Source organism: Bufo bufo, chromosome 3 (genome assembly GCF_905171765.1).
Source record: "Bufo bufo chromosome 3, aBufBuf1.1, whole genome shotgun sequence".
Taxonomy (NCBI): domain Eukaryota; kingdom Metazoa; phylum Chordata; class Amphibia; order Anura; family Bufonidae; genus Bufo; species Bufo bufo.
In genome coordinates, this window is record NC_053391.1 from 679,993,711 (window position 1) to 680,006,026 (window position 12,316).

The 12,316-nt window shown below is 46.9% G+C and overlaps 1 protein-coding gene across 1 annotated transcript in view; it reads left to right on the forward strand.

The window, feature by feature from the left end:
* Positions 1-2,534: 2,534 nt before the first annotated feature.
* The window catches only part of NARS2 (asparaginyl-tRNA synthetase 2, mitochondrial), a 62,633-nt gene continuing 52,851 nt past the window's right edge, over positions 2,535-12,316 (forward strand). The window contains 3 exon segments of the mRNA XM_040426404.1: positions 2,535-2,645; positions 6,235-6,429; positions 10,080-10,189. Coding sequence (XP_040282338.1) covers positions 6,277-6,429; positions 10,080-10,189 — 263 coding nt within the window. The 5' untranslated portion in view covers positions 2,535-2,645; positions 6,235-6,276.

Here is a 12,316-nt window from a genome sequence, read left to right on the forward strand (position 1 = left end):
TGCTGCCCTGTGCATAGTGCACACAACAGCAGGGAGGTTACCATGGCAGCCAGGGCCTGAGTAGTGTCCTGGTAGCCGATCGGAGCCCCAGCAGTGTAATCTGCCACTGCCACCAATGGAGGGGAGGGGACCCTGTGGCCACCATATAACAATGAGGGGGGGGGGGGGGGCTGTAGCCACTGTGCCACCAATGAAACTAATAATGCGGGAGGGCTTTGGGAGGGCGCACTGCACCACTAATTATACTAATACTAAGGGGGGGCGCACTGCACCACTAATTATACTAATACTAAGGGGGGGCGCACTGCACCACTAATTATACTAATACTAAGGGGGGGCGCACTGCACCACCAATTATACTAATACTAAGGGGGGGCGCACTGCATCACCAATTATACTAATACTAAGTTATGTCTGGTGTCACTGTTATGTCTGATGTCACTCTCTGCGTGGCACTATGTCTGGTGTCACTCTCTGCGTGGCACTATGTCTGGTGTCACTCTCTGCGTGGCACTGTTATGTCTGGTGTCACCTTCTGCGTGGCACTGTTATGTCTGGTGTCACTCTCTGCGTGGCACTGTTATGTCTGATGTCACTCTGCGTGGCACTGTTATGTCTGGTGTCACTCTCTGCGTGGCACTGTTATGTCTGGTGTCACTCTCTGCGTGGCACTGTTATGTCTGGTGTCACTCTCTGCGTGGCACTGTTATGTCTGGTGTCACTCTCTGCGTGGCACTGTTATGTCTGGTGTCACTCTCTGCGTAGCACTGTTATGTCTGGTGTCACTCTCTGCGTGGCACTGGTATGTCTGATGTCACCTTCTGTGTGGCACTGTTATGTCTGGTGTCACTCTCTGCGTGGCACTGTTATGTCTGGTGTCACTGTTATGTCTGGTGTCACTCTCTGCGTGGCACTGGTATGTCTGATGTCACCTTCTGTGTGGCACTGTTATGTCTGGTGTCACTCTCTGCGTGGCACTGTTATGTCTGGTGTCACTGTTATGTCTGGTGTCACTCTCTGCGTGGCACTATATTTGGTGTCACTCTCTGTGTGGCACTATGTCTGATGTCACCTTCTGCGTGGCACTGTTATGTCTGGTGTCACTCTCTGCGTGGCACTGTTATGTCTGGTGTCACTCTCTGCGTAGCACTGTTATGTCTGGTGTCACTCTCTGCATGGCACTGGTATGTCTGATGTCACCTTCTGTGTGGCACTGTTATGTCTGGTGTCACTCTCTGCGTGGCACTGTTATGTCTGGTGTCACTGTTATGTCTGGTGTCACTCTCTGCGTGGCACTATATTTGGTGTCACTCTCTGTGTGGCACTATGTCTGATGTCACCTTCTGCGTGGCACTGTTATGTCTGGTGTCACTCTCTGAGTGGCACTGTTATGTCTAGTGTCACTCTCTGCGTGGCACTGTTATGTCTGGTTGCAATTGTAACAGAAAAACTGCAGCACTCTCCAGCCTTGATCCTTAATGCTTTATTTCACCAACAAATGCGACGTTTCGATCAGTGTGATCTTTCTCAAGCAATCTTGAGATTGCTTGAGAAAGATCACACTGATCGAAACGTCGCATTTGTTGGTGAAATAAAGCATTAAGGATCAAGGCTGGAGAGTGCTGCAGTTTTTCTGTTACAATTGCATCTGGATTTGGGGAAGCTTAGGACTGGCTTCTGACACAGCGAGCACCACCACAGTAAGGAACAATCTATATTTTTCGTAGTGCTGCTACACATTTTTTCTTTTTACTGTTATGTCTGGTGTCACCCTCTGCGTGGCACTGTTATGTCTGATGTCACCTTCTGCGTGGCACTGTTATGTCTGGTGTCACTCTGCATGGCACTGTTATGTCTGATGTCACCTTCTGCGTGGCACTGTTATGTCTGGTGTCACTCTGCGTGGCACTGTTATGTCCGTTGTCACTCTCTGCGTGGCACTGTTATTTCCGGTGTCACTCTCTGCGTGGCACTGTTATGTCCGGTGTCACTCTCTGCGTGGCACTGTTATTTCCGGTGTCACTCTCTGCGTGGCACTGTTATGTCCGGTGTCACTCTCTGCGTGGCACTGTTATGTCCGGTGTCACTCTCTGCGTGGCACTGTTATGTCCGGTGTCACTCTCTGCGTGGCACTACGAATTCTGCAGTATTTGGGGACATTGGTCAGCACAGCTGGCGCTGTAATGGCGGGGCACCTGTAGCAGTAGCACAAACACAACCACCATCCCGAGCAGTCCACATGACGCCACGGCATCCAGGCCAACACAGAAACTAATTCATAAATTTCCACGATGGGAGAAAGACGTTAGCAACATATGTGTCAAAGATAAATAGCACCAAACAGTAACCAAACCAGCAGCCCATTACCAATGCAGAGAATGCTGCCAAACACAAGGAACAGAACTACATTACCCAGAAATCCTCGAGCACCTCCGCCCCTCTGCTCGGCAGCCTGTCAATTACATTTTGTCTCCTGTGCGGCCGCCATTTTTGTGAAGACTCCCGTTGGATTATAACTATGTAGGTCTTCAAGAAAATGGCCGACGATTTATTTTTCCGCCTTCTTTCTTTCAATGATTTTGTGGATGTAGTCGGGGCCTGCAGCCGGTGACAAGTGTGAAGAAGCCCCAGCAGTGCAGTGTGAGGAGGTAGGGGACGGAAGGGAGAAGGGCAGAGAGTCTGCCTGGGTTCTCAAGCTGGCAGCCGGTCACTGAATGGCAGGGAGACTTGCGTGTGTCTTCACAGTTACAAGCTGCAGCTTCTCCGTGGTGCTTGCTCTGTGACTGCTGGGACTTGTAGTTCTCCAGCAGATGTATATTTTCAATGTATTATTATATCTTTTCTGTCTGAGTAGAAATGCCATTTATCATCAGGTCATTCTTATAAAATACATTATAAAAGTCAGGTTACGTTTTTATAATAATAATAACGTAATAATATATATATATATATATATATATATATATATATATATATATATTAGCCCTTGACTCTTTCTTCAGGTCACTAAAAATGTTAAGCGGCCAGTTGTTAGTTATATCTGCCTATGGGAAAGCTGGGTGACAACCGATATGGCCGCCGCTGCAGCCTAACAGTGGTTGTCACCTAGCTCCAGAATGTGACATCCGCCTCTACAGGATAAGTGACGAATGTGGGACCCCCGGGAGCCCCGCCGTCCCCACAGCTGACATCCTGGAGGGCACTGAATGGCGCTGCGGGTGACCATGTGTGCTGACAGTCTATTCGGAGTCTATGGGTCTAACGGAAACAGCTGAGCGTGGTGGATAAGTGATACGCGTACTTTGTGCGAAACCCCCTTTAAATACAGACCTCATAATCTGTTCTCCATACCAAACCTCCTAACGAAATCCAGACCCCCTAAACCAATACAGACCTCCAGATAAGTACCCACTACAAGTGAACCCCTGAAGTAATACAGACCCCAGACCAGACCCCCCCCCCCCCCCTCCCAAATAGAGGGCAGACCCTCTAAACCAGAACAGGCCTCTAAATAAGTGCATACTACACCCGGACCCCTGAAGTAATACAGACTCCAGACCAGACCCCCAAATAAAGGCAGAGCACAGACCAGAACCACCTTAACCAATACAGACCTCCAGATAAGTACCCACTACAAGTGAACCCCTGAAGTAATACGGACCCCAGACCAGACCACCAAATATAAGCAGACCCCCTAAACCAGAACATAGCCCAGACCACCTAAACCAATACAGACCTCCAAATAAGTGCACACTGCATGGAAACCCCTGAAGTAATGCAGACCCCCAAATAAAGGCAGACCCTCTAAACCAGTACAGACCCCAGACCAGAACACCTGAACCAATACAGACCTCCAAACAAGTGCACACTACACATGACCCCCTGAAGTAATACAGACCCCCCCCCCCCCAAATAAAGGCAGACCCCCTGAACCAATACATACCCGTAGACCACAGGTCCTAAACAAATACAGAGCAGACCCTCCTAAATCAGTATAGACCCCAGACCTCCTAATAAGTTCAGACTCACACAAGACCCCCCTAAAGTAATGAAGACCCCACACAAGAGCTTCAAATAAATGCAGACCTCCTAAACAAAATGTATTATCTTTCCTTCATCTCACTCAACCCCCCCCAGCAGACCTCTCTATCACAGTCCGTGGCTTCCCGCTGTCCCTGGTCACACAAGTCCGCTGCCTTGGAGTAACCTTGGATTCTGCCCTCTCCTTCAGACCGCACATCCAAGCCCTTTCCACCACCTGCCGCCTCCAACTCATATCTCCCGCATCCGCGCTTTCCTCAACCAGGAGTCTGCGAAAATGCTTGTACATGCCCTCATCATCTCCCGCCTAGACTACTGCAACACTCTCCTCTGTGGCCTCCCATCTAGCACTCTCGCACCCCTCCAATCTATCCTCAACTCTGCTCCCTGACTGATCCACCTCCCCCCCCCCCCCCCCGTTACTCCTCTGCCTCTCCCCTCTGCCAATCCCTTCACTGGCTCCCCATTGCCCAGCGAATTAACTTCAAAATACTAACAAATACATACAAGTCCGTCCATAACCTGTCCCCTCCGTACATCTCTGAGCTACTTTCCCGATACATCCCCACACGCACTCTCCGATCCTCACAAGACCTCCTTCTCTCCTCTCCCCTTATTGCCTCTTCCCACAATCGCCTCCAAGATTTCTCCGGTGCATCCCCCATACTCTGGAACTCGCTACCCCAACATATCAGACTCTCACCTACAGTGGAATCCTTCAAAAGAAAACTAAAACCCACCTCTTCAGACAAGCCTAAAACCAGTGACCCTGCTGCCTCTATACCGCCATGACCAACTTAACTCGCACCTACTGTGTCCTTCTCCCATACCATGTAGATTGTAAGCCTCGCGGGCAGGGCCCTCTCTCCTTCTGTACCAGTCTGTAACGTGACCTGTTCATGCTTATTGCTATTGTTTGGTATTGTGAATGTTCACCTCTTATCATATGGACAGCGGCGCCATGGGATGAATGGCGCTGTAATAGTAATAATAAACCAATACAGACCACAGGTCCTAAATAAACACAGAGCAGGTCCTCCTAAATCAATATAGACCCCAGACCTCCTAATAAGTACAAACCAACGAAGACCCCCTAAAGTAATAACGACCTCACACAAGACCCTCAAATAAATGCTTACCTATTTTAAATACAGATCTCCCAAAAACCCTAGACCCTCCTAAATCAATACAGATCCCAGACCTCCTAATAAGTACAGACCCTCACAAGACCCCCTAAAGAAGTACAACCCCCCACAGAAGACCCTCAAATAAATGCAGACCCCAGACGAGACTACCTTAACCAATACAGATCCCAGACCTCCTAATAAGTAAAGACCCACACACAAGACCCTCTAGACCAGATCCCAGACCAGAGGTCCTACACAAGTACAGAGCAGACCTTCCTAAATCAGTATAGACCCTTCCTAATAAGTACAGACCCACACAAGACCATCAAATAAATACAGACCCCAGACTAGACCCCTTAAACCAAAGCTGACCGCAGTCCAGACCCTCTTAAATAGGCAACAGACCAGACCCCTAAACAAATAAAGACCCCAGAGCAGACCACCAAAATAGACGCAGACCCCTGACCAGAACTCCTAAACAAGACCATAGACCAAACCTTCCTAAATCAACACAAATCTTAGGCCTCCTAATAAGTAGAGGCTTCACGCAAGACCCCCTAAAGTAATCAAGACCCCACACAAGACCGTCAAATAAGTACAGGCCCCAGACCGGACCCCGTAACCCAATACACGGCCCAGACCCTCCTATATAAATACAGAAACAAAACCTTCTAATAGAGTAGAGACACAAGACCCTTAAAGTAATACAGACCCCAGACCATCCCAAATAAATACAGACCGTAGACTCAACCCCCTGAACAAATACAGACCCCAGACCAAACTTACGACACATAATACCTAGTGTGTATGATGGAATAATCCCAAAGATGCCAAATTATCAGAATTCATCCTGCGGAGAGGACATCATTCATAGAAGTGTTGATTCATCGTTAACCTCCGTTCCCTTCGCTGTCAGAGGTGACGGGCGCCTCCGAGGAACCGGTTAGACCCCATTTTCCTATGAGTTTCCATTGGGCGCCGTTGGTTCCCATCGTGTGGCAGTTCCAGACCCTGCTTTGGAGTTATTGTGGACAGAAGCCTCAGACGTGATCCTGTTTTATTTCAGGGACCGTGAACCTCATCAGAAGGTCCTCCACTGCCTGATGCCATGTATGCTCCCAGGAAGCTGATGTTCTCCCTCCTCGGACGATGTCCTTGGCGTCATTGTCACCGGAGGCACAGCACGGCAGCCGCCAAGCTAAGCGTGCGTGAAGCTCTTGTGGCAAATGTTGAAGAAGGTGCAAAGAATATAAAAATCCAGGTAATTATATTTTCCTCATCGGGATACACCCGAGACAATCCCACCACGAAAATCAATGGTTAGAAGTGAGGCTGCACTACTGATTCTAGACCCTGGCACCTTGGGTTAGATAAAGGGTTAATACTGAATATTGGTATAATATAGCCTAGGGTCTAATAATAATATGGTAGGCCAGGGGGGGGCTCTGTGGTCATCCTTCGTGGCCTGTATGGGCAAATTACTATTAACCCTGCTGGTCTATGGTAGTGAAGGGATTGATCCCAGCATCCCTGGTGTTGTAGTGAGATAAAGTGATTAAAGGGCTTATCTGACCCCTGAAATGCTCCCCCATATGCCCGGGCCCCTCACACACAATGTACTTACCTTGTTTCCTGGCACCCGCGTCGCTTCTGAACACCTGCATCTCCCCATCGTGTGGATGAAAACATTCGGGGGGGGGGGGGGCAGCCAATGACAGGCGGTGACGGGGACGCGACTCCCTAGTGTCATCCGCAATGCTAGGGAGGCTCATCACCGCCTGCCATTAGCTGCCCTCCCCCGACGCCGGATGTTTTCATCCGAGTGACAGGGAGATGCAGCGGCGGCTGTGTGGGCTTCAGAAGCGACGCGAGTGCCGAGGAGCGAGGTAAGTACAACCTGTGTGGGGGGCCTGGGCATATGGGGGGGATGTTTCAGGGGTCGGATAACCCCTATCTGCACCCATAGTGTTGTAGGGTAGTGAAGGGGTTAATGTCGGCGTCTTTGGTGGTCTAGAGTATTGAATGGGGGTAATGATAGCATCTCTGGTGGTCTAGTGTGGTGAAAGGGTTAAATCCAGCATCCCTGGTGATCTAGCTCAGTTAAGGGGTTAAAGCCAGCATTCCTGGTGGTCAAGCTTAGGCCTCTTGCACACGACCGTATGCCTTTTTCAGTATTTTGCGATCCGCAAAAAATACGGATGACGTCCGCATGCATTCCGTTTTTTGCGGAACGGAACAGCTGGCCCCTGATAGAACAGTCCTATCCTTGTCCGTTATGCAGACAATAATAGGACATGTTCTATCTTTAAACGGAAATACGAAAACGGAAGGTATATGGAGTTTTTTTTTTTTTGCGGATCCATTAAAATGAATGGTTTCTTTGGCGCAGTTTTAATCGTAAATTCTCTCTAGCACCTGAAAAGTCTTCAATGACTTCCTTCTTATTTAATCCCCTGTTCCCGATGGGTATGCATGCCTCTTTTCTTAAAGGGGTTATCCCACTTAGCAGTTTCATACTTACCTGCTGCCACCGCGCGTTCACTTCCTGGATTCTGGCTGGGGGCGGGCTTCATCTTGATTGAAGTCTTCTCCCGGCCGGGCCGCGCGCTGGACTGAACGCGCACGCTGCCGCGCATGCGCAATGTGACTTATTTCTGGCCAGTATAGTACAGAGCCGGCGTGCGCGTTCGCAGCTCTGTACTATTCTGGCCGGGAAGAAGTCACCGTCGCGCATGCGCGGCAGCGTGCGCGTTCAGGACAGCGAGTGGCCCGGCCGGGAGAAAAGAAGAAGTCTTCTGGGCAAGCGCGACCATCGGGATCTTGCGGAAGAGCGGTGGTCGTAACCAGGGGAGACCGAGTCACAACAATAAGGTAAGTGGGGATGAATTTTCTCCTAATCGGTGGGAATTTGTTAATAAAGTATATTTACAAAAATGATCACTGTCAAATCATTAACAGATTTAACAGTGATCATTATGATGGGATAACCCCTTTAATACTTGGTTCTCCAATAAATTATTTCGCTTTGTGGATATAACTGACCATAAAACACTCCGTTTATTGCCACTGGATAGGTTAAGAATGTCCTTTAAGTTACCTGAATCCTCTGGATATCAATATCTACAACTTCAGCATCTGCTTTCTGGCCTCTTTAAATCCTCGAGTGTCTCCACCCCTTCTACATTTGAGAAATTATGCAAGTTGTCAAACACCACTAGGGGTCTCATTTCAGAGATTTATGGTATATTGTCGTCTTCAACTGTGAAACATCCTTATATGATTAAATGGGAATCTATCCTTGGTCGTTCTGTGTCGCCTGCTGAATGGAAGCTGATTTGGGAAAGGACTGCAAGGACCTCCTCCTGCGTTACACATAAGGAAAACTCTTACAAGATACTTATGTTTTGGTATCACACCCCAAAACTATTGAGGCACCTTAACCCTAACATCTCAGATAGATGTTGGAGATGTGCTACAGGAGAAGGTTCTCATATACATATTTTCTGGGAGTGCCCCCTGATTCAGTCTTTTTGGCATATGGTACAGGAGGTTCTTTTCAGTCTGCTCAATATCAGATTCCCACTAGACCCTTTCTTTTATTTGTTAAATATGCCGTCGATATCACTGAGGAGACATGTTCTATTTCTTACTTTACACATTCTGACCGCAGCCAGACGTCTTATAGCTAGATTCTGGAAGAAAACAACTTCCCCCACCCAGCTAGACCTTCTTACCAATATCATCGAGGTTAGAAGGATGGAATATCTATCAGCTGGCCTAACTAATAGTTTGGAAAGGTTCAACAAAATATGGCAGTTATGGGACAACGTTCATGAGCTTAACCAGTGAGCGAATGGCATCTACGTTTTACTTCCTTTCCTCTTGTGTCGTGTCTTTGTCAATTCCCCCATTGTTTGTGTCATTTATTTATTTGTTTGTTTTTCTTTACTTACCTAAGTTAGGATTACTTTTACTGCTGATTTTTTTTTTCTTTTTTATTCTATGCATAATCCTATACAATTGGATACGGTATTATATAATTTTACCAACATTTGCTTATGTTCTCTATACTCTAAGATTATTGATAACAAATAGTCTTTTGTAAATGTTAAGCATTTTGTAAAAAATTATAAGTGATGTCAACTTGTCTACCTGTCTATGCTTTTAAAATGAAAATAAAAAGATAATAAAAAATAAATAAAAAATGAATGGTTTCGTATACGGTCCGTATACAGAACGCAAAAAACGGAACGTAAACTGAAAAAATAAAAATCCCGCCCATCAGTGCCGGTGACGTCACCAGGCTTCCTGGCAGCCCCATGGAGAGCCCCGGTACGTCACCGGATCTCCAAAAAATGCCTTTGCCTTGCGCGATTGCTCCGATGCTCCTGTCAGGGGGGCTGCCGGGGTGAAAATGGGGGTATGTCCGGGTTCAGCTCTGAACCCGGACAACCCCTTTAATGTCAGCATCCATGATGATGTAGTGTACTGAATTGAGTAACGCTAGGATCTCTGGTAGTCTAGTGTGGTGAAAGGGTTAAAGCCAGCATCCCTGATGTGCTAGCTCTGTGAAAGGGTTAAAGACAGTAATGCTAACATCCCTGGTAGTGTAGTGGAAAGGTTAATGCCAGTATTTCTGGTGGTCTAGTGCGATCTTCATACCTGGTGTCTAGTGAGGGCTCATCTCTCCATCATCCAGTGTGGTGCAGTAATGTTCGTCTAGTGTTGACAACCCCTTTAATCTTCTGACAACCAGTGATAACATTTCGTTTTACTGCAGGCCGTAATGTGAGACGTTTTCCTAGGCTCTATCTGCAGTGCAGCTGCCGGTTTGGCCACCAGATGTCAGCACATGTGAATACTAATGTAGTGTGTGCATCGTCATGTATGTTGTGCCCCTTCTTCTCACAGGGCTGGGTCCGCTCCGTCCGCTCACAGAAAGAGGTTTTATTCCTGCATGTGAATGATGGCACCTCACTGGAAAGTCTCCAGATTGTGGCCGAGCCGGGTCTTCAGAGCAGGTATGACATGGGCAGGATACACTAGACCCATGATGGCTCCGCGCGGATGCTTCATTACATACGTAGCTGTCATCCATACAGGAATGTCTGCTTTGGACAGTTCTGTTTGCTTGAAGGATCTTCTGACAGTAAGTCAATCACAGGAGGTCCAGCTGCTAATACAGATGTTCAGTTCCCTGCATCGCACTCAATGGGCTATCTGTGTAATGTGTGGACATGAGGGCCCCCCTGACAGTTCCCTCGTTATAGTTACCTCCTGTATTATACTCCAGAGCTGCACTCACTATTCTGCTGGTGCAGTCACTGTGTACATACATTACTTATCCTGTACTGATCCTGAGTTACATCCTGTGTTATACTCCAGAGCTGCACTCACTATTCTGCTGGTGGAGTCACTGTGTACATACATTACATTACTTATCCTGTACTGATCCTGAGTTACATCCTGTATTATACTCCAGAACTGCACTCACTATTCTGCTGGTGCAGTCACTGTGTACATACATTACATTACTTATCCTGTACTGATCCTGAGTTACATCCTGTATTATACTCCAGAGCTGCACTCACTATTCTGCTGGTGCAGTCACTGTGTACATACATTACATTACTTATCCTGTACTGATCCTGAGTTACATCCTGTATTATACTCCAGAGCTGCACTCACTATTCTGCTGGTGCAGTCACTGTGTACATACATTACATTACTTATCCTGTACTGATCCTGAGTTACATCCTGTATTATACTCCAGAGCTGCACTCACTATTCTGCTGGTGGAGTCACTGTGTACATACATTACTTATCCTGTACTGATCCTGAGTTACATCCTGTATTATACTCCAGAGCTGCACTCACTATTCTGCTGGTGCAGTCACTGTGTACATACATTACATTACTTATCCTGTACTGATCCTGAGTTACATCCTGTATTATACTCCAGAGCTGCACTCACTATTCTGCTGGTGCAGTCACTGTGTACATACATTACATTACTTATCCTGTACTGATCCTGAGTTACATCCTGTATTATACTCCAGAGCTGCACTCACTATTCTGCTGGTGCAGTCACTGTGTACATACATTACATTACTTATCCTGTACTGATCCTGAGTTACATCCTGTATTATACTCCAGAGCTGCACTCACTATTCTGCTGGTGGAGTCACTGTGTACATACATTACTTATCCTGTACTGATCCTGAGTTACATCCTGCATTATACTCCAGAGCTGCACTCACTATTCTGCTGGAGAAGTCACTGTGTACATACATTACATTACTTATCCTGTACTGATCCTGAGTTACATCCTGTATTATACTCCAGAGCTGCACTCACTATTCTGCTGGTGGAGTCACTGTGTACATACATTACTTATCCTGTACTGATCCTGAGTTACATCCTGTATTATACTCCAGAGCTGCACTCACTATTCTGCTGGTGCAGTCACTGTGTACATACATTACTTATCCTGTACTGATTCTGAGTTACATCCTGCATTATACTCCAGAGCTGCACTCACTATTCTGCTGGTGGAGTCACTGTGTACATACATTACATTACTTATCCTGTACTGATCCTGAGTTACATCCTGTATTATACTCCAGAGCTGCACTCACTATTCTGCTGGTGCAGTCACTGTGCACATTACATTACATTACTTATCCTGTACTGATACTTAGTTACATCCTGTATTATACTCCAGAGCTGCACTCACTATTCTGCTGGTGGAGTCACTGTGTACATACATTACTTATCCTGTACTGATCCTGAGTTACATCCTGCATTATACTCCAGAGCTGCACTCACTATTCTGCTGGAGAAGTCACTGTGTACATACATTACATTACTTATCCTGTACTGATCCTGAGTTACATCCTGTATTATACTCCAGAGCTGCACTCACTATTCTGCTGGTGGAGTCACTGTGTACATACATTACTTATCCTGTACTGATTCTGAGTTACATCCTGCATTATACTCCAGAGCTGCACTCACTATTCTGCTGGTGGAGTCACTGTGTACATACATTACATTACTTATCCTGTACTGATCCTGAGTTACATCCTGTATTATACTCCAGAGCTGCACTCACTATTCTGCTGGTGCAGTCACTGTGTACATTACAT